Below are 22,127 nucleotides of genomic sequence, written 5' to 3'. Positions count from 1 at the left end.
ACGTTGAAGCAATCCTGATTTTTTGAAAATTTTAAACGTAAATGCAAACTTTGAAATGCCATAATTTTATGTTCAGTTGATCAATTAGGGTGGTTTTCTTTATTATATATATATATATAATAATAATAATAATAATAATAATAATAATAATAATAATAATAATAAACATTGGTTAAACCATTGACCCGTGAACCTCTCTCTTTTTTCTAAGTTGATATTCGGTGGACGTTGAAAAACTTTAAGCTCAATTTAGAAAGAGTACAAATATAAATATGTACAGCGTAAATACATACAAAATAATATAAATTATAAGATTTTGTACTCTACATATTTGCATTTAAAGAGTCAACAAAAACTCTTCAACAATGCTAATAATTCATTGAGTAATTCAAACTCATCCAAATGGTAGATTGTGAATTTGAATCATGTTGGGAATATGCCTAGGCCCAAGGTATAGGTTTGGAAATCAAATATGCTCCTTGCATAGCGTGCTTCACACCAATCTCATAGTATATCACTGCCTGGGAACATTTTTTCATGAATGACAATTTCAAGTATGGGAGATGTTCTCAATGCATGGACAGAAACATTGTGACTAAGGTCAATATGTATTGAATCATAAGGCTTCTCAATACACCCTAGAGGGGGTGTTTGGAGTTTAACCTGATTCAGGAGGTAGACAGACCTTAAATTAACCTCTCTGAGCCAAGTTTGCCAAAAAAAAGAGGGAACAAGCCTAATACAGTCCAATAGGCCCCTATTGGACTGTATTGTATGATATTTTGAACCTTGATTGTGACATTGGTGTGAAGCACATTTTGTAACAAGCAAATCCAAACTGTAATTAGCAACTCCTGCTGAAGTTGCGTCACCATGTATAGGGGTGTTCATTATATGGTTTACACCGTGAAACTGAACTAAATAAAATCATAATTGGCAATTTGGTCAGCTTTGAGTTTAAAATGGTTTGGTTTGATAGATAATTCCACAAACCATAATTGTTTTTGTTTAGTTTGGTTTTCTAAATTTTAGAAATCAAACCATAAATTGTATTAAACCAGATTATTTATTAATGTATATAATATATGATAAATATGTTTAAACATATGCATGCATGTATATATTCATTTAATATTTTATACATTATTGTTGGTTGTTTCAATTTTTAACTTATCATTTGATGTCGAATGAGTTTTTTTTTTTATATTTGAAAAGGTGTAAATATAATTTATCATTTTTTCTTGAAAAGGTGTAAATATAATTTATATACATGTTATTTAGACTTTCTAATTAGATAAAACCCAATAAAATATCGCAAGCCATATTAAAAACCAGACCAAAATCTAATAGAATGACGTGGTCCAATTTACATGGTGTTTGGAAGTGTGGGCGTTTTTCGGGACCGATTTTCAAGAAAAAATGTCAATATTTCTAAGACCCATTTTTCACAAAAAATGCTTCTACCATATAGGTAGTGAGTAATACTATTCTGTTTGGTAAGGTGATTTTCATCACCGTTTTTCATGTATGTGCTAACGGGTAAGCACCACATAGAATATACATCAATCAACCGTTGGGGGAAATGGTTCACCAATGCATGAGTTTTCATGTATTGGTGAGATCCACATGCCCAATTTTTTAATAATCGGCTGAACCAAACAATGAGATACATGGGTGTTTATTGAAATGCCTATGTCATCCAACATGGCACCATTTTTTTGAAAAACGGCCATGATTCCAAACATCCCCTTAGTTTGTAATAAAATAGTTTAATTTTGGCTTAAAAAAATAGTTTGATTTTCTCCAACCAAACCAGTGATAATGGAGCCAACATAAGAAAACGTAATGATTTCCTTACATTTCCCTTCCTTTCCCAACCTTTTCTTTCAAATCAAACACAGCCCACCGACCTGGTGATAATGGGTCCACATGATCCATTTCGTTGGATCAACTACCCGATTATTAAAATTTGAAAGTGCGTACAGCTTACGCACCTCGAAACTAGGAGAAAAGAAGAACGCATAACCAAACGAAACGTATCAAGAAAAGTTGACAATATCTCATGAATCCAGCGTTCATCGTACTCTATGTATCTCACTCTGTGACTACCCTTTGATCCTAATTCATCCATCTCAACCGTTCAAACTCAGCTCTCCATGTTTACTCCAGATCATTAATATTGAATTTGGAAGTTTCTTGGCCACGTGTACGGTAAGAAGTTAAGAATTCACCAAAAACAATAGAGCACAAATATAGTACATGTGATTTGTCAAACGAAAAGGTTTGGAGAAGAGATTCCATCACCACCATCTCCTTTAAAAGATGCTGGTGGCTTGAGCCTACGAGTTCAGGCAGAAGTTTTACACAGTTTGGTTTGTTCCTAATCTTCACAGGGAGGAGCTTCGATTAGGGTTTCTGTCTGATCTCTTCTGTCGAATTTTTGTGTTAATGGAGAAAATTAGACGAGCATCTCATGCAGGATCATGGTACACCGATAACGGTAAGCCAGTCCCAATTTCGAGTTTCATAAGTATCTTCTCGGTGTCTTTACTCTTTAGTTTCACAACTTATTTCTTCTAAAGGTTTGTTTGTCTTTGTAATGTTTGAGTAGGGCTTACCTATGATGTGTTTTGGAATTTGGATTGATCATTGAAACTGTTTTGTTTCTGCGTCTATGTCCTTTTTTGGTGTTTAGGATGATTCTTGAGACGTTTGTGGGTCCATATGTGAAAATTTCAGTGGGATAGGTTGTTGGAGTTGGAGAATTTATTTGAGATGGATTCTTTTATTGGTAGGAGAGAAAAGGAAAAAATTTAGCGCCAAAAAGGAGATAATGTGTTGTTTACCTGAAATATTGACTCTCAATTTAGTCCTTTGAATTTGATTACACTGGACGATGGTCAAACTTTTTGAGATTGGGAAAACTAACATCCATGTCGTAGCTTGTGTGGTGTAAGTGTTCTTGGAGAATTAATTTATAGAGAGCTGTTAAGCTTATATGGTTTACATAAGCCTATGGGATTACTTGAGATGCAGTACTTGATAACTACAAGGTCATGGCTATGCTCTCTGAGATCACTTGGGAGATTGCAAGAGAATGCGATTTTGTAAAGTTTTGGTTTGTGCTGATGCTCGGTATTGCACCTCTCTTCACGGATTTGTATTTACTGGTAGGCTTGAAGTTTGAAAGTAAAGCAAGCATCACCTGTGAAAAACAAATGGAAAATAATAGTCCTAAGAAGTCACTTTTGTAGTTGTACAAGATTGCTCTTCTGATAGGAAAGGAGGTTATGACCTATGAAAATTATGAAAAACAAGTTGGTCAATTGGAACATCAAAAGCAGTTCCTTGTCTCAAGGAAAATTCAAGAAATGGAGTAGAGGAACCCAGCATAAAATGAATAATTTATCAAGTTTGGATCTTCATACTAGGGCTCTAAAAGATGTTACAGAACAACTTGGAGACGACTAGGATATTTGCTTTGTTGTCTGCCTACAATAGGATAAGGGATGATGACTGGGACTTACATGTACTCCTTAGAGTGTAATTACCTAATAATAGTCCTTTCTAAATAGGTCTTAGGAGGGATAGACTTGATACTGACCTAATTTCTTTTGCACAAAGTGTCTACTCTCAGATTTGAACCCAGGTTCTTATGACTTTTGGCCTGAGATTTTACCATTGCACCAAGCAATGGCCTTTAAAAGCAGTATTTAAATAAGCAATAATGTGTTGTGCTCTTGGATTCCTTGGAAGATGATAGAAAAGATGGGGCAATGATAGCTCTGAGGAAAAAAAAAACATGACTTCATGTATAATCTTTAACACAATAATAATGCATCATTGAGCTTTCTTCTTCATCTCATTATTGTTTTCATGGGAACTTGAAAATGGGACCTATTGAAACAACATGATGAAGAAAAAAATTATTGCTTTATGTTCTCTAGCCTTAAAGTCTCCTCCTCAATCCTGAATTATCAGGTCATTTTACAAAGATACTCCACAATAGAATCTGAATGGCATATACAAGGTTCTTTTTTTTTTTTTTTTGTGCTTTGGTGATGATATATAAAAATAAGTGCCTGCAATGAAGTTTATTTTATATTTCTTTAGTATCTTTCTTTTTATTGGATAAATTCTTTTTTTCAGAATGCAGAGTACATATATGAAGGATGGAAATATAATTTTATTAAGCTTGAGAATAACTAAAAGCAGGTCTGCATGCATCTATTATATTACTGAATCTAAGTTATGACATAGAAGTGCTGACTGATAACAGGGCAAATTGGGATATGCAGGGAGAGTTTGTTGTTAAACAAGAAATAATGTATATAGACTAGTTTCCATATGCATAATTTTTCTTAATGTGTTTCTCTTGACACATTCAGATTTCTCTCAGCTAGAGGATATCTTTACCATTTATCAAGGTTCCAAATATCGACACGGGTAGGGCGTATCGGCCTGTGTTGGTACATTTTTTTTACTTTTATTTGTTTTTTTTTCAAAACTGGTTCAGAGGGGTCGGTTTAAGGCCCGGCTACCCTCTGAACCGGTGGCTGACTCGATACAACCTCTGGAGGGGTGTATCGGTAAGCCGTCGGCACGATACATATCGGACGATGCGTATCGATACTTTGAACCTTGCCATTTATACTATTTCTGAAAAGACTTCATATATAATTCATAGAAAAATCCAAATTTGCAAAATGTTTTACATGTTCTACTTTTAATATAGATTTTTTCCAAGACAAAGCTGGTTTCGACCTTCTTTAGTTATGTCTTTTATCAACAATATTCTCTCAAGGGAAAAAAATCATCTAGAGGAAAAAAAATTAAAAATCCTGTTATATGTTCACCTCAGTTTTTTTTGTTCTCCTGTTTTTCTTTTGAAATTTGTGTCCTAGTATTCTCAGGAGTGCTTCTAACACTTTCATTTTACTTTATAGCAAACAAACTAGGAGAAGAGCTTGATGGATGGCTCAGAGAAACTGGTCTGGCTAAATCTCCTGATGTAAGAGGTGTTATTGCCCCGTAAGTGATTCTGAGCGGTCCTCACCATTATGTTTCAGAATTAGTAACATGCCCGAATTGTTGAGGCATTCCTTGCCCTTATGGTGTCATTTAAATGCCAGGCATGCTGGTTATTCATACTCAGGTCGTGCAGCAGCATATGCATTTGGCAACATAGATCCTACAAACATGTAAGTTTTCTACTTTCTTCTACTCCTCCAACTCTCTCTCTCTCTCTCTCCCCCTCTCTCTCTGGGTGGGTGCGGCTTTTATCACCTTTTCTTAACTTGTTACTGTATTGAGGTTGCCCTGTCAATTTGTCATGGTGCATAGACAGAGTGTATTTCTAATTTAGCATTTGGTGGATGATGAGCTTCCATGTTGCCTATGGATTTGGGGAACTGGGTAGTACATCCAAGAGGCTTTCTTTCTTAGCATTTTACTGCTCAGCAATTTTCATATATCATTGATTGTGTGTTTGTTTTCCAGATATGCTTAAAGATGGACATGGTTATTAATCATTTTAATGTGTTTCGTTGTTTGATGATGCACATTGTTTTAGAACGGCTGAAGGAGATTCATGCCTGGTAATAAAATGGCTGAGGATGGTAAAGCTGCTCTATGGACTTTTTTTTTTTTTTTTTTTTGAGGAAAGGACGACTTTCATTAAAATAAACAAAGGATGGCTCTCCTCAATGCTTTTGTAAATCCCTCCCCACCACAGATTTAGCCAAAAAGTCAAACTCTCTATTCAGCTTCTAGAAATCCATCTAAAGTGACAAAAAACAAAGGACAAAATTTCTTATCGAAATGAACTCAGTAAAATTAAGTGGCTAAATAGGGAGATGGCAGTAAGGTATCAAGGGGCACAAAGGTTGGGTAATAGCATGGCTGATGCTTTAGCAAAACAAGGGGTGGTGAGAGATAAAGGTTTTATCTCTAAGAAATTGTATGTATTTTTTATGTTTGTAATTAATAAAAGTGAAGGTTATTGATTTAGGATTAAGCTACTTTTTCTTTTGAAGTTGTCAAGTGTTGAGCTATATAAAGCACACTTTGTTAATAAGGGTCATTTAACCTTTTCTTCGTTAACACAATCAAGGGAATTTATTAATACGTTATAAAAAAGAGAGAACCTCTTCGGTTCAATGGATAGGACTGAAAGGAACAACTGCAAACAGCATAAAAACGAAATACCATGGTAAGTCTTAAATCTGAAGTTTTGCAATAGGTGGCACTGAAGAGTTGTTTAACCTGTTTGGGTTTTATTTATTTATTTTAATTAAAATACCAGTGGGCAATATTCAGAGTACCTATTGGTGGATGGGTTGATTTTTGTACTGGACACATTAGGAAGAAAGTATGGTATTGCAAGGTGCCAACTAGTGGGTTGGTAGGGTCTCCTGCTGGTCATAGTGGAGACTTGGGATCGAATCCCACCTGCACCTGGGTTGGGGGATGGGCTACCCTCCATTGTGTAGCCCTTCAAAAGAAATCAAAAAAAAAAAAAAAAGAATAAAGTATGGAATTTGGATGGTGATACAGGTAATGGTTGTATGTAGGAGGCTATTGTTCAATATTGTGCTGCCTGCCTATTCTTGTGCAGAGCAGCTCTGCACAACCAGAAAATTGGAGAACGGAAATGCCTGCTCCACCAAGGGCAGTGGGAACACAGCCAATTTGGTTCCATGGAGAGGCCTGGTATCTTTTGGTGCAGAGAGGAGAGAAATTTATTTGTGCCATTATATTACTGGGTAACATGAGCCTATATCATTTCTGTTATTGATAAAAAAAGAGTCTATATTATGGAATAATATCCCCATCTTGATCTAAAAGATTTTTCTTTGTATTTTTTTTTGAACCAAAGATGAGGGTGATTTTGGCCTTCCTCCATGGTTTTTCATAGTTGAGTGGTTTCTTTGTTTACATTTTAACATGGCCATATGTCTATGTAATCTTTTCTTTTAGCATTTTTATGAAATCCTATATCTAGAATAGTCACAAAAATGGGAACGTTGGTGCTATTTAAATACCCTATGCATTTGATTTTCTTTTCATTAACATTGCCCCATCACATTCCAATCTTACAATATAGCAGGCTTTTTGTAACTGTGTGTTGTCCATGCTAGTGTAATGAGAGAACAGCGGTAATTGCTCTCTTTGTATTGCTAATATGTTACCAGACATAAATTTTCAGTTCTCGGGTGTTCCTTCTTGGTCCTTCTCACCACTATTACACTCCAAAATGTGCTCTTTCAAGGGCCACAGTTTACAAGACGCCTTTGGGAGACCTGCCAACTGATTTGGAAGGTATTGCAATTTTATCTTTTTTTTATGGATGAATTATGTACTATTTACAAACTTTGATAAAATTTACCACATTTTTGAGATTGATAAAGTTCACAGGACTTTTTCCCTTTATCTTGCTTTTCAAAATGCTTTGGACATTCTTTTAATTCTCACACCCTTGGGTAATTTTTGCCAAGCAGACATGTATCTTTAATATGTTGTTCCTTTGTTCCTTGCATTTCCCTAGAGTGTACCTTTATTTTCCTGTAATTATTTGATTTTCCTAATGCTTTAAGAACATACTTTATTTTTCTTTTCTAAAAAGACTTCTTATCTTGATTTTTTTCATGGAAATATTTTTGTACTGAAGGCATTATGTTGTTTCATAATGAAAATTGGCAAGCATAGCTGCAAGACTAATTGACATTAAATACGAAAATATGAGAACATCTTGATGCCTGATCTATCAAAAAAAAAAACATCTTGATTCCTGTAAAGTTGGTTAACAGGAGAAAGTTGAGGGTGATAAAAGCTGTATCATATTCAATTTCTTGGTAGTCCAAATAGGTTTGAGATTACAATGATATTGCTTCTTGATATTGTTGGAGAGTGTACCATAATTTTATCTCCTGTTGTTCATATTGTCCTTCAATAAACTGAAGGAAAACTCACGTACACATTGTTCTTGGGTTACCAGTCAATGAGGAGCTACAGGCAACAGGAAAGTTTGAACTTATGGATCTTCGAGTAGATGAGGCAGAACACAGCATGGAGATGCACTTGCCTTATCTTGCTAAAGTATTTCATGGGTAATCTTATTATAGATTAAGCTTTTATTCTGTACTTATTCACGACTGTGTCTAATTTTTAGTCATCTCTTGCAGTTACCCCGTAAAAATTGTACCTATTTTGGTTGGTGCTGTAAATTCAGAAAATGAGGCCATGTATGGAAGGTTGCTAGCTAAATATGTAGATGACCCAAAGAATTTTTTTTCTGTGTCTTCAGATTTCTGCCACTGGGGATCTCGGTATGCATCTCAAACTTATCCACCCTTAAACATTATTTAATTTTTGTTATTTTTTATGCTTTTCTTGCTAGATGCTTCTGTAATAATAACAACAATAATAACATTAATATATCAGCATTGATATGCTAAAAGGTAACATTTGCTGTAAAAATTGGGAAGTTGTTTTCTTGAAAACTTTTATTGTATAGGTGGGGTAGATGCATGGGTGTTTTAAAGGCTTCCTCTTTTTTAGGCCTTTTTTTATGTGTTCTTATGAATAAATTACCTGCCATGTCTTTGGTATGTGTCATGTTACTCAAGGTACCATCAACCCTGGGCTTATAATGCATGATACCAGTAATAATTTGCCAAACTGCAGTTACCATCTCACTAAATAGTTCATTATCATCATCTAAGCCCCATCCTAACTATATGGGGTCGATCATATGGGCCCTGTTCTTGATCACTCAACACTCTGCTCCATACAGAATTGCTGGCCTTACAACTGTTTTATTAAATTTTGTCTATTACATAAGACTTTGGATACATCCCTCCATATTCCCATCCTAGTCTAATTTATGAGCAACACATAGTTGTCAAGGTAACCTTGGCAACAAGGCACTGCTCATGGATGGTTGCCTTGATTAATCACCTACCTATTTTATACATGTTTCTTTGAAAAACTTTTATATTATAATAATTAAATAAATATAAACTAAAATGTTGATTTTTTTTGGGTGCATATATCAATTTCTTTTTATTATTTTCTTATTTATTAGGGTTCAATCAACACATGTTGGTGTGTGCTGTCTTGAACCTTCAAAAACTTGATCTAAATCAATGGGCAGGGAAGGAGCTTAAAATCCTGTCCAATCAACAGATTCTTTATCTTTATCATCATCATCAACAACACATTCTTCTTCGGCTCCTCCTTCCACCCCTTTTTTCCCTTTTCCTAGACAAAAGTAGGTACTCAAACCCTATATTTTTTAATTTTTCTTTTCTTTATTCTTTTTCTTCATAAATATGTTAATTTTCTATATTTTTAATATGAATCTTATACTTTTTCATGAAGTTTGTAGTAATTGCCAATGAAAGATGGTTGCTGGTTGCTATGGAACCTTGGGAATTACCCTAAGATTCATGTTTCTATGTAAGAAATTCCATTGCCTAGGCGATTCAACTAGTTAACAAGGTGCTCCCCCTAGCCTAACCTCACCTTGGTGACTTGAAAACTTTGATTTTATCTCTTGGTTATGAATTATCAAACCAAGATAACAGAAAAGGTCACATTGATTTATCTCTTGGTTTCTAACCCTAACTGCACCTCAATCTGTGCTCCTATTATTATTAAATTTGCACAGCATATGCTCTGTTTTCTCCTACCTCTTGTTACTAAGGTATCCATAAAATTAATTATGCATTAACCTTTAATTAGTTTTATTAATTAGTACATGTTATCAGCAAACAAGCACCATGGACCCTCCTCCCGAGTATGTTTAGTCAATTCATCTAATTAACCGGCAAAACCGGGACTCGTGGAGCATTAAGTTTTTCGTCCAGTCTGAGTCTTACAACATTGTAGTGAACAGACCTGCCATACAAATACGATAGGATCCTAACTAGGAGATTCTGATTGGTGAAAATTCTACAGGCTCATGAAAATCCCACTGACTAAAACGATGGTAACTTATAATCTTCTAAACCTCTGAGTCGCATGCTTGTGCCAGATTCAATTACACCTACTATGACCGGAAATATGGGGCTATCTACAAGTCCATCGAAGCTTTGGACAAGATGGGCATGGAAATCGTAGAAACAGGAGACCCATATAAATTTAAACAGTACCTGTCAGAATTTGACAACACAATTTGTGGCCGACATCCCATTAGTGTCTTTCTCCATGTAAGTTACTACTTTTTCTTTTTCCTTAACGGACAGAAATTAAAAAAAATAAAAAAACATATTTTCAAATATGCTAGCAGTTTTTTATAACCTTTCTTTTCTCTCAAGCATTTTCTATTTTTAACTAAATGTTAATTCATCAGATGTTGAGGAACTGTTCGACAAAGATAAAGATTAATTTCCTACGATACGAGCAGTCAAGCCAATGCAAAACCATGAAAGATAGCAGTGTAAGTTATGCATCTGCCGCTGCAAAGGTGGAAGGTTGAAGTTGTAAGAATTAATCATCTAATTTCGATGAAATTATAGGGGCTGGTATACTTAATCTGTGTTTCGACTATGTAGTTTCTCGTTTCATTGCTTGCCCCTAGGAACTTATATGAAAGTCGATTTCTGGTTGGGGACATGATGCAAAAGCTGACTTCAATTTCTTTTGCAACAAATTTTTTAACCTTTCTCCCTTAGTTTCATGGTTTTGTTCTGTTTTACGGCAACTTTCACGTACAATACTAGAGTTTTGTAAGTAACTTCAAAGTTATTAGAAAAGCATCAATATATATAAGTAGTACAAACATCTCACAGAGGAGCAAGATGCAACCTTCACATAACTAGCTCATTAAAGCCAATGATTAGAGTATCCACCATCTTCTAACCAATTGTATGATCGTATCCTCATTCTCGTGCAGCTAGTTAGCCATTTAAATCCTTTCATTTTATCCCCATAAGTCCAAATTACAGATTTTATCTTCTGTAACCTACCTGCCACTAGCTTGGAATCCCTTCAACAATTAGCTTGTCCATGTTCAAAATTTTACCTAGCTACACGACTACACCCCTTCAATTACTGCAGGAAATTTAGTCCTAATCGAGTCTCCTACACCCCCTAGGCTTGAAAGCAAAACACCAGCATGACCTTTATTTCTAAAAGCACCCCCTACTCTACAAGGGTCCAGATTACCTTGGTTGCTCCCATCCAAGTTTAGTTTGATAAAATCTTCATGAGGTGTCCAACAAGAGGGTACCAATTTTTTTCTTGAAAAACTAATTGTCACGTCAACTCAATTCCCTTATATATCACCAAAAAAATACGGGAAGAAGATATCCACTATTTTAATCAAATTTATCACCTAGTCAGAATTGCTTTATTGATGTCTCACTTCTTTCCTTCTCCAAGAAAATTCTTGTATTTCTTTTTTTTTTTTTTTATAATGGTCCATATCATTATTGCTTCTGCACATTCCACATGACTATAGTTCTTTTAGGCCACATAAAGGTAATGAGATCAGATAACCTATTCACCTATGCTGGCAAGTTCCATTTGCACTCAAAAAACAAAAATTAAAATAAAATAAAACATTTCCAAATGCTTGCCATAAAGGGACAGGAGATTAATGGATGATAGCAACTCTCCCCGTTAACTTTACAATATATCAATATGGAGTTAAAGAGGTCTTCTCTTCAACAGATTATCCATTGCATTGATCTCATAAAAGACTTCCCAATAAAAAAAGCAGATTTTATAGCATTATCTTATACTGCTGGTCCCAAGCCCAGTTAAAGGTGAAAGGTTAAGTTTGCAGTCAACATGAAACCTCAGTCAATCCAAAATGATTTTTAAATCATGAATAATTTTGTAAAATGCCATAGCAAAGAGTTAAGTGGTAGATCCCAAATAGTTGGAATTAAGGGTGAGTTGAGTTGAAAACAACAAGGCTGATTCCATTCATTTATAAAAATTTAGGTACAAGTGAAAATTAGGCTGGACCAGCCAGTTGGACCCGTTGAACCATGATTTGGATCCGTGGCCAGTTTGATTATACCTAAAACCTGCAATTCAAGAAAAAGCGATCAAAATTGGCTGATTGACTAGTTAATTGGAGAAACGGTGATCCAGTCGATGTTTTATAAAACCACCCAGTCACTGGTCTCTTTGATTGCTGAGAAAATTGGACTGAGAAAGGATGGGATGAGAAATGTTGGGATGAGAAGAGGAAATTTTATTTTCTCAGTTAGTTATAATGTGTTTGTTTGCTGAAAAAATTTTCATGAGAAAATCTATTTTCTAGTGTTTGTTTTGCAAGAAAATTTATAGGAGAAAAATCATACTAAATTATAAAAATGCATGTAATTTACTTTTATGACAACTTGCACCCCTCAAATGTTGGGATGACAAAATTTAAATGAGACAAATTTTGTATTCATTATATGGTAATATGGTATAGACTGCCAAAATGGACCGAACCATATATGATACTTTATTTGGGCTTACACGGCCCATCTGGACCGGACCGGAACAAAAACACCCCTATTAGGTATTAGCATCTACACCAAACAAAGAATGATAGGCGGCAAATTTGGGCCCAGAAGCCCAAACCCATCTCTTCTCATTAGGCATTAGACCCAGATTTACTTGAAATTCATAATCAATCGAAGCCGTCCAATCAATTGAATTTATGTGGTTGACCAAAACCTAATAGTCCAGATTGATGACAAGTTAAAACGTTTCTCAGTAACTCGGTATTGAGTTGACTAGCGAGTCGAATTAACCCATGACAAGGCACCGCTTAGGTGTTTATCGCTTATAAATACGGAAGGCATCCGTTCAAGGAGAGAGAGGCAGAGGGCTAAAGCGAAAGCGAAACCTGGAGAGAAGAAAAAGTTGAGAAACCAAACTTTGATTGTGATGAACCAAAAAGCTTTGAATCACACATGTCTGCCATAGTGTGCGGCAAGAGATCTTTCTTTGAGGACATGCCAACAACGACCCTTGTTTCTTCTTCTAAGAGAATCAGTTGCTCCTCTTCTACTTCTCCGATTCGATTCTCTCCCCCTAGGCCCATCTCTGCTGCCTTGTCGTCGTCTCCTTCGTCGGCCGATTCTACGCCTCTGCTCAATCATCTCAGAGCTATTTTCCCTGGCATGGATGATCAGGTTGCTTATTTGTTCACCTTTGCATTGAACAGCTTCTTCGCCACTAGAGTTGCAAAGAAGAGAAGCTGCTCACTAATTGGGAGGACAAGAGGACCGAGGGTGGTAATGTTGGTGCGACCAGCAATTGCCCGAAAATTTTTCTTAGTTTTTTCTTTTCTCACCGGGGTGATAATGTTTTGGTGCGACCCACTCACTTAGTTTTGGATCCCGCGTCCCTCTTCTTTTTCATCCCAAAATACGGTAAACAAACAAGATAGGAATAATTCGAGAATTTTTTTTTTTTCTCATTCCTTTCTACCAATAAGACTCTAAGGTTAATTACCTTTTCCTATTTTTTCCTTTAAAGCAAACACAGCTTAAGGGAATGGAATGTTGAAAATGCCAATGGTAAGACTTGAACCCATGACCTTTTATTTGTACACATCCATTCTTTTATGCTCTTCAAATGTATGTATGGCTTTAATACACATGTGTTAAAGTGCTTGAACTCTAGTCAATTGTTTTAAATTAAAAATTAGAAAATTAGCCATCTATTCATCAGATTCAAACATTATAATATTTGTAATATATATTATATAGTATTCATATGACTCAATATATAAGTATATATATATATATATATATTTACGTCATCAAGGTTCGACTTTCTCTAACTCTGAAATCTCTCTTTTATAGATCTATGCTGAATTTGATTCTCTAAATAGTAAATATTGATAAAATCAGGAGCTCTAGGCCACGTGTGAATAAGGGTATCAACGGATCAGTTTTGGATTGGACCCCATCCAATCCAAAATCAATTTGGATGGATTGGGAGAACCAACAAGACATATTGGATTGGATTAAACCCGTCCAAAATATTTATTAGATTGGACTGGACTTGGTCTGTCTAATAAATTTATATTGGATTGGGTTGGATTAAGCCAATATCTGATCCATTGATAATATAAGAGAAAATGGACCAGATTTAGGTTGGAATCAATCTAAATTAAAACAAATTTGAACATATTGGATGGTCCAGACATTGAATTGGACCAGTCCAAAATGATCCAATATAGTCATTGGATTGGATTGAACCTGGTCCATTTGTAATAGATTCACATTGGACTCGATCGGATTCGACCAAATCCAGTCCAATTGACACCACTAGAAATCATTCAAACACGCTGGACTCTTGCATGAGTAATAAAGTTACATGAACGGTACCCAATTCCTACACCAGTTGAGTGTGGATCTGTTGGCCACAAAATGCTGTGCATAAGACCCAACAGCTGACATTAGGAACATCTTGTGTCATTTATGGGGACCAATGTGTGGCTGTAGTACCTTGTGGACAGGATGTAGTCAGTAAATCCATACACCAGCCTTGTTGGTATAAAATGTGCCATCAACGTTCAAAATTACCCATCCACGCAGAGCTCTCATTTGTTGTTTAATGAATTGCACCTCAAGTGAGTTATAAAATACAGTAGGCTGTTATGGACACACCGCCCGGCAGCACACAGCACGCATCCCCTGACAACGTGCAGCACGCATCGCACGGCAACAGCACTGCGAGACGCATGCATCACTCGGCAATAGTAGTAGGGCGGGGCCTACACGATAGCTCATCAAAGTGGGTCTACACTTATCTTACCACAGCAGCTCTGCTCATCAACTTGTCGCCAGCTACACTATTCCTCATCCCTTAAGTAAGAGTTGTGTTACCATTAGGAGTAGGTAATTAGGAGTTTGAGTTTAAATTGGATTTCCCTAGCCTAGCCGAATCCAACAAGGAATTTCCTTCTGTAATCTCCTATTTAAGGAGCTACGAATTGAAGTAAAGACATTCAGTTTTCCAGTCAAGAGAAGAGTGAGGAGAGTTCGGGTGGTCTCTTGGACAAATCACTCATTCGGTTTCCACAATAGGTTCTGCACGCAAGGGAAGGCGCAAGGGAAAGCAGAGGTTCTCCCCGTGGACCGACCCGTGACGAGATCCTACGCTCGAGCCCATAACATTTTGGTATCAAAGCCAAACGTCATGGGCGATATGAAGCAGCTATCATCCAAGGTCCACGAACTAGAACATAGTCTAGCAGAAACCAGCATGGAGGTTCGTGAAGTCAAGGAAGATGTCCGGGAGCTGTGATGCCTGCTGGAAGCATTCCTCTCCAACAAAGAAAGGAGTTCTGAGGGAATCGCCAACACAAACAGATGTCATCCGGACTGGGCAGAGGCATCTAGCGAATAGCAGATCGCTGCCCTGACAGCCGCAGTTATTCCCAAGTATAGCTGTTTGAAGTTTCCCTCATACAGCGGCAACGGCGACCCACTAGGATGGCTGTACCGCTATGAGCAATTCTTCCGTAATCAGCGCACGGAGGAGAAGGACAAAGTCAGCCTGGCCGCGTTCCTCCTGACCGAAGAAGCAGAACTCTGGCTCTACCGAGTGGAGCAGGAGGAACCAAGTCTTAGTTGGGATCAGTTCAAGTCGTACTGCCTCCTTCGATTCGGACCCCCATTAACAAGCAACCCCTTGGGGGAACTCATTAACCTCAAGCAGATCGGGACCGTAGCAGAGTATCAGCGGCAGTTCCAGACCCTTCTCGCCAGGGCCTCTTTGGTACGCCCAGACTAGCAAGTTGATATGTTCACAGTTGGTCTAGCTGAACCCCTGAGAGTTGATGTAGAGATGCAGAGCCCGTCTAACTTGGTCACGACAATGAATTTAGCCCGAGCCTTCGAGCGCAAACTGCAGATTAGCCGAGGGTCGTCCAGCATGGGATGCCCAACAACGGCTTGGACAAACCTAAAGCCTACTAGAGGAGGGCCTTCGCTGGCAGCCAATAGGGAACCACTCGGAATGGCTCCATATCCAGCAGCCAGCCCAGAACGGAAGCTAGAGACGAGCACCAATTCCAGATCAGCATCTAGTGTGGGGAACAGCATCGGTACACCCCCTATTAAGCACTTGTCCAGGGCTGAGATGGCAGAATGCAGGGCGAGGGGGCAATGTTTAATTGCGATGAACTCTACTTAGCAGGGCACAAGTGCAAGAGACTTTTCTGCCTCTTGGTGAAACAAGAGGAAGATGAGGATGAACCCCCTCCATGGGAACCCGATCCAGGAAGGCAAAGCCATTCCACCTATCTAGGATTCCTTTGACGGTGTTTTCGACACCCAATTCGAGCTTGAGGACAAGCTCATAGTCCAAGAGGGGTGTGATGTTATGGACACACCGCCCGGCAATGCCACACAGCAGCCTGGCAACGCGTAGCACGCACCGCACGACAGCAGCACTAGGCATCAGCACGCACCGCACGGCAGCAACACTGCGAGACGCGTGCACCACCCGACAACAGCAATAGGGCGGGGCCCACACGATAGCTCATCAAGGTGGGTCCACACTTATCTTACCACATCAGCTCAGCTCGCCAACTCGCCGCCAGCTACACCATTCCTCATCTCTTATCCTTATCTTATCTTAAATAAGAGTTGTGTTACCATTAGGAGTAGGTAATTAGGAGTTTGAGTTTAAGTTGGATTTCCCTAGCCTAGCCGAATCCAACAAGGAATTTCCTTCTGTAATCTTCTATTTAAGGAACTATGAATTGAAGTAAAGACATTTAGTTTTCCAGTCAAGAGAAGAGTGAGGAGAGTTCGGGGATCTCTTGGACAAATCACCCATTTGGAGAGTTCGGGTGGTCTCTTGGACAAATCACCCATTCAGTTTCCACAATAGGTTCTGCACGCAAGGGAAGGCGCTGCCAGGCGGTGCATGCGGCGCGCTGCCGGGCTGCTGTGCGGCACTACCGGGCGGTGTGTCCATAACATAGGCCTCATGTATTTTATAAATATCATTGGTTTCTGATGGGATCCGGTGCATTAATGCTGATATGATCATGGAAGAGATGTCAATTGTATTGGTATCAATCAAAAAACCTTGCCGGTCTTCTTGCCTCTATTTGTTTTAATGATTTAAGGGGTCGTCATAAATCCCCCCTGCTATACAATACAGCCATCGCATTCAGCTAATCCGAGTTATATTGAGTGGTAGTAGAGGTTCATGGGAATTCTCCACGTCCTGTACACGAAGGAGAGATTTCTTGATTGAAACTGGGCTTGACCACTTGAGTCGCTACAATGATTCGGAGTGCTTTTTTTCAAAAATCCACCTATAAAATGATCATCCCAAGAACCAACAATCCACCCAAAGGTTGCTTTTTTGCTGAGTTGCCTGTCGATATCCCTCCATTCAGAGAACCTTTCATGAATAGAACTGAGGAGTATCTAGTGTTCTAACAGTTAGAGGCCCACCAAAACATACAGCTTGTTTCGGTCCGCAAGTGAAAAACTAGATGCTCTAGAGCTTCAATCTCTTTTTTTCCACAGAGAGCACAAACAGGATCAATATGAGCACTTCTTCTCGCTAAGGTATTATGCCATGATACAAAGATACGTGTTCATGCCTATCAATTTATCGTACCACTTCGGCACTTTGGACATAATAGATATCAAATATGCACTGAAACTCTTACATTATAATTTATGAGGTAACACGAAATGAATTCATGGCCCTGTTTTTGCTATCTTTCTTTGTTTTGATGTCCTGTCCGTAATCCTTTTAATCCAACGACACAAGATGGTTTCTCTGAAAAAACAATACATTAGAGATACTTTAGTTTACAATGCACTTGTAATTGTAAGCAAACCTCTTCATGGGCTGGGCTCAGGCTTAGCTTTTATCAAAATTTGAATGGATTCAGTCCGAAACCTGAGCCTAAAACAGTGTAAAGCAAATCTCAAAACCTCGCTTTGTAAGAACTAAGAGGGCCCAGAAGAGGGCTAGAAGCCCTTTATCCTTCGTATTTATACACCAATATCCCCAAACTGGTGAGTCTTTAAGAGTTTTAGTTTAGAGAACCAATTTCCATGGCTGCCACCACCATGCAGCAGGATGACCATTTGGGATCATTACAGAAAACCATCCCATTTACCATACCTACTACACCTGGCTCGTGTATCTGGATGGGTTCATTCAGTGAACAATGTACTTAAATCCTTGGGGCTCGGCTCCTAATATAGTACGTTTCTCTGCTCCTCGGGCAACTCAACTACATATGGCACAATGGTTTCTAAAAACAGAAGCACCTTTCTTTCCTAGGGTAGCGTACAGCTGAGTTTCATGCTGTTTTGGGGCCTCTGAGACGTCTGGTGTATGTGGGTTGTGCCGTTGGAGAATGATTTCGGAGGAATCGGGTTTTGGAAAATTTTAATGCTTGACATGTTTAAATCTTCATAGGATCTGTTTATCAAAATTTTTTTCGGATTTGAGTTTTGATCTTACCATAGTTGATATTATATTTAATGCAGATACCTTCTCTCAATACCTATATGTATATTACTAAATATATATTTTATAAGAAATAATATACATAATAGTAAAAAGGGTTGAGAGATGATTCAAATCCTTCCCCTTGTGTTTCATTATAGAAGTCTTGTCGTCTTCACCGTTGGCCTACCACGCCATTTCTGTTCAAGAGGAACATTATTACAATTGGATAAGACTGATCATGGATTTAATGGATTTGGAAAATTGGAATAAGTTAAACAAGTTTGGGACGGGTTTGGAATCAATGGTTCTTAAATGGATTTGGAAATGGGTGGGACAATTTTTACAAATACCCTACCCGTTGCCATTTTAGAGGACAATGTTGGTCGTCCTTTGTCGGTGTAAATTGGGCTTCAAATTTATAATAGCCCAAATTACTAAAGACGTTCTATTGCTCTAATGCCCTCAACGTAGAGATTCAACCCAATAGGTATCTTTTTTTTGAAAAAGACGAAAATAACCTTCATAGTTGTCACAAACTTTTTTCTTTACTATTAATAGGGACCTTTTTGTCTTATCAATAGAGATTTGCTGTGCTAACGATAAAACGAGTTGTGCTGTGCCCTAATCCACCAACCCGACTGTTTCTGTTTGTTCTGATTTGTCTTCACCGATCTAGACTCTTGTATATTCACTCGAGAAAAATGCTAATCGTTAACTGCACCAGTCATTACTCATTAGAATCACAAAACGACAAAAACTATAAAAAAAGGGTGGTTTGGTAAATAAATGAAACTCATCACCAATTAATACGTATACCCGTGATTAGATTTTGTCGCCTTCTGCTTTGAATGAGACTCATCACCAATTATACATCTGCTTCCAATAATCAAGGGCATAAATACATTTCGTTCCCCTTCATTTGCCACGTGGCAAGTATCGTATTCGTTGTGATCAGACTGGACCCCTCCTAGTCCTAGAACCCCGCCGCTGGTTCAGACCTTAGAGCAGCCCCGTCTTTATCATAAGTGGTGGAACTTGCCAATAACAAGGTGTGATGATTCAAGAGAGCGATCCCACCGAGTAATCCAGACACCGAAAAGAAAAAAAGGCAAAACCTTCATTATCCTTGGAGTCAATGAGTGATAAAAAAGAAACACATGAGAGCGCTCTCATCTCTCCACCACCGTAGAAATTATGGGTAATGGATTCAAGTAATACTTGACAATCGGGTCGGGCTCATATCGGGTTAAAGTGACATCGGGTCTTTAATCAACTCAACAATTTTTTCTTCTTTTTTTTTTTATCATTCGAGTCAATTTATCTTTGATCAAGTCAACGGTTTTTACTTAAAAATATAGGTTTAACCGTCTTGTAACCCAACCTCATTTGTGTTGGCTCATGTCACCTCCTGGATCAGGTCACTAGACAGGGGACCCTAACCTGCTTTTTTCCGAGTTGGGCTTGTGAGTTGGATCGACTTCTTGCTACGTCTAGATTCAAGGCCCATTTAATTTTAAGTTTGAACTATTTTGGTGGTAATTTGACGTTTGAACTTTGAACAGAAAAATCAAAATCTTGAATCTCCTGTTCCTCTTTCCTTTTTCCCTTTATTTATGTGTTTGGATCGGGTCAAACATGGCACATGAGATTTCTTTCTGATATGGGCCTTGACGATGGGCCCCATCTTCCCTCTATAGCGACAGCTTAATTAATCTATTACAGAAACGACACCACTAATCCCTTTGGTGTTGGTGACGATGGGAATTTGTTAATTCTTTCAAAGAAAGAAAAAGAAAGCAAACAGAGGGCTCTCTCACGGCCTCTCAGCCTTCCGCTCTCACACCTTGTCCCACTACACGCTACGAACCATGTCACATCAATCCCTACAACCTACCCGATGTCTCGCTTCATATCACGAATCCACACGTACGAGACGTAATTCGATTTCTCTTCTCCACAAATTTCTCACGATACGCAACCTAATTTATCGTGGTCACCTTTTTTATGGACCAAACACTCACCACCACGCACCCATTATGTGGGCTGCATAATCTCTTTACTTTCTTTTTTCCTTTTTGAGAAATTTATCTGATTATATATAATCTCATGGACGTATCCATTCTTCCATGGACCCCACTCCTGGCCCATCAGCCCATTGGCATAAACATTTTCAGCCTCGTGTCTAGGCCCACTGTTAGATCAACTTTAATTGGCTATATCCATTTATTATTATTATTATTATTATTATTATTATTATTATTATTATTATTATTATTATTATTATATTTGGGGATTTTGAGACAGGAAAATAATGAGGTTCAGTCGTACAAGATGATTAATTGGTTGGTATCCGCTAACAAGTCATAGAGTTGGAAGAGAGGGACAATCACATGGTATATGATGACAAGAGGGTTGTCACCGTTGGATTTGTATCCGACGATGATGGTGATTTTGAGCCAGACAGCTGATATGATCCCTATGATGAAGAAGAGGCAAGGAAATTGAAGGACCCATTTATAGGAAGAGGTGGTTTTCTATGAAATTTCTAGGGTTCTGTGTCGGTATTCTGTAATAGATAGAACAAAAACTAGGCTATCCAGATTCGACCTTTTTTTATCCATCTGGGTCTGACCCGGATAAGGATTCTGCCGTGGAAATTTTTACCAGTAGTTCAGGTTTGAAATGGGTTCGGATCCAATTCCACATCTAAAGCAGACAGGGATAGGCACTAGACTGAGACTGCCTTTATTAAATGAATAAAGCTATTGGTATCTTATTCTCCTGTCTTTGTATGTACTGATTAGTTTAGAACCGGCACTAGTTTTTAGGTCATGAGTTTGCTAATTATGGGATGGATGTTAAATCTTTGATTAAGGAGGATTTGCCTTGTTTGGAGGGAAGAAATCCGAAGGAATTGAAATGAGCACAAGGGTTTTCAAATGAATCATGATTTGTGCTTTGAGGATTTGAAATAATTTAACCAAATACAAGCACTGGGACAAGGTATGTGCCCCCCCACATGGCTGAGGAAACCAGAGACCATTTTTAATGGTCTACCAATAATTTGAACTTCTAAGTGTTCAGCAATCCTGATTTCTTTTGAGTTTGCTTTCATGTTCTTTCCCCATATCAATTACAATTAGAGAAAATTCCATCTTCTAAAATCGAATCAACACGGAATTTAAAATCCTTGGTGAATTCACTTGATTGTTTCCATAGCTTCTGTTATTAATAGCAGCGTTCTCTGATGATAGACCCACCATAGAGGATATCATAAACTTACGGGTTCAATTGAAGGTGGGGTCCAGACACCCAATAAAGAAAAAAGCCAAAAAAAGGTGTGTTTGGTTTTCAAGAACCACATCCACAAGAACCAGAATCAGTCTGTGTGTTCTCATAACAGCCACAAACAACAGATAACATTGAGAGGCGAGGATTTGACAAAGCACCAACTGTTTTGAGCTTGAAACCTAATCTCATTGGGCCAACTAAATTACTAAAAATTCTGAACTAAGACTGGCCAAATCTCTCAGGAAACAGTTGAGATGATATCACAAATGCTGAATGGTTTTGCAATGAAGAGACCTTCAAAGCTCGATGAGCCATGCATTGATATATTCTTCAACCCTAAAGTGAGTTGAGTATATTAGATGATGTCGATGAAAATGATACAT

The 22,127-nt window shown here is 37.9% G+C and overlaps 1 protein-coding gene and 1 long non-coding RNA gene across 2 annotated transcripts; both read left to right on the top strand.

Moving 5' to 3' along the window:
* The first annotated feature begins 2,246 nt into the window (after nucleotides 1-2,246).
* LOC148869520 (AmmeMemoRadiSam system protein B) lies at nucleotides 2,247-10,675 on the top strand. The gene is made up of 8 exons (XM_088973911.1): nucleotides 2,247-2,500; nucleotides 4,947-5,031; nucleotides 5,133-5,201; nucleotides 7,208-7,320; nucleotides 7,997-8,108; nucleotides 8,184-8,327; nucleotides 10,037-10,211; nucleotides 10,355-10,675. The coding sequence occupies exons 1-8, from the start codon at nucleotides 2,449-2,451 to the stop codon at nucleotides 10,478-10,480; spliced, it is 876 nt and encodes a 291-aa protein (XP_088830037.1). The 5' UTR covers nucleotides 2,247-2,448; the 3' UTR covers nucleotides 10,481-10,675.
* LOC148869521 (uncharacterized) lies at nucleotides 9,169-9,509 on the top strand. Its single transcript, XR_016108267.1, has 2 exons — nucleotides 9,169-9,271; nucleotides 9,382-9,509. It is a non-coding gene; the product is annotated as an uncharacterized LOC148869521 (long non-coding RNA).
* Nucleotides 10,676-22,127: the final 11,452 nt, after the last annotated feature.

This window comes from Nelumbo lutea, chromosome 2 (genome assembly GCF_056320005.1).
Source record: "Nelumbo lutea isolate HS-2025 chromosome 2, American lotus-T2T, whole genome shotgun sequence".
In the NCBI taxonomy this organism is placed as follows: domain Eukaryota; kingdom Viridiplantae; phylum Streptophyta; class Magnoliopsida; order Proteales; family Nelumbonaceae; genus Nelumbo; species Nelumbo lutea.
Note: the sequence above shows the minus strand (reverse complement) of the source record. Positions and strands in the feature narration are given on the sequence as shown.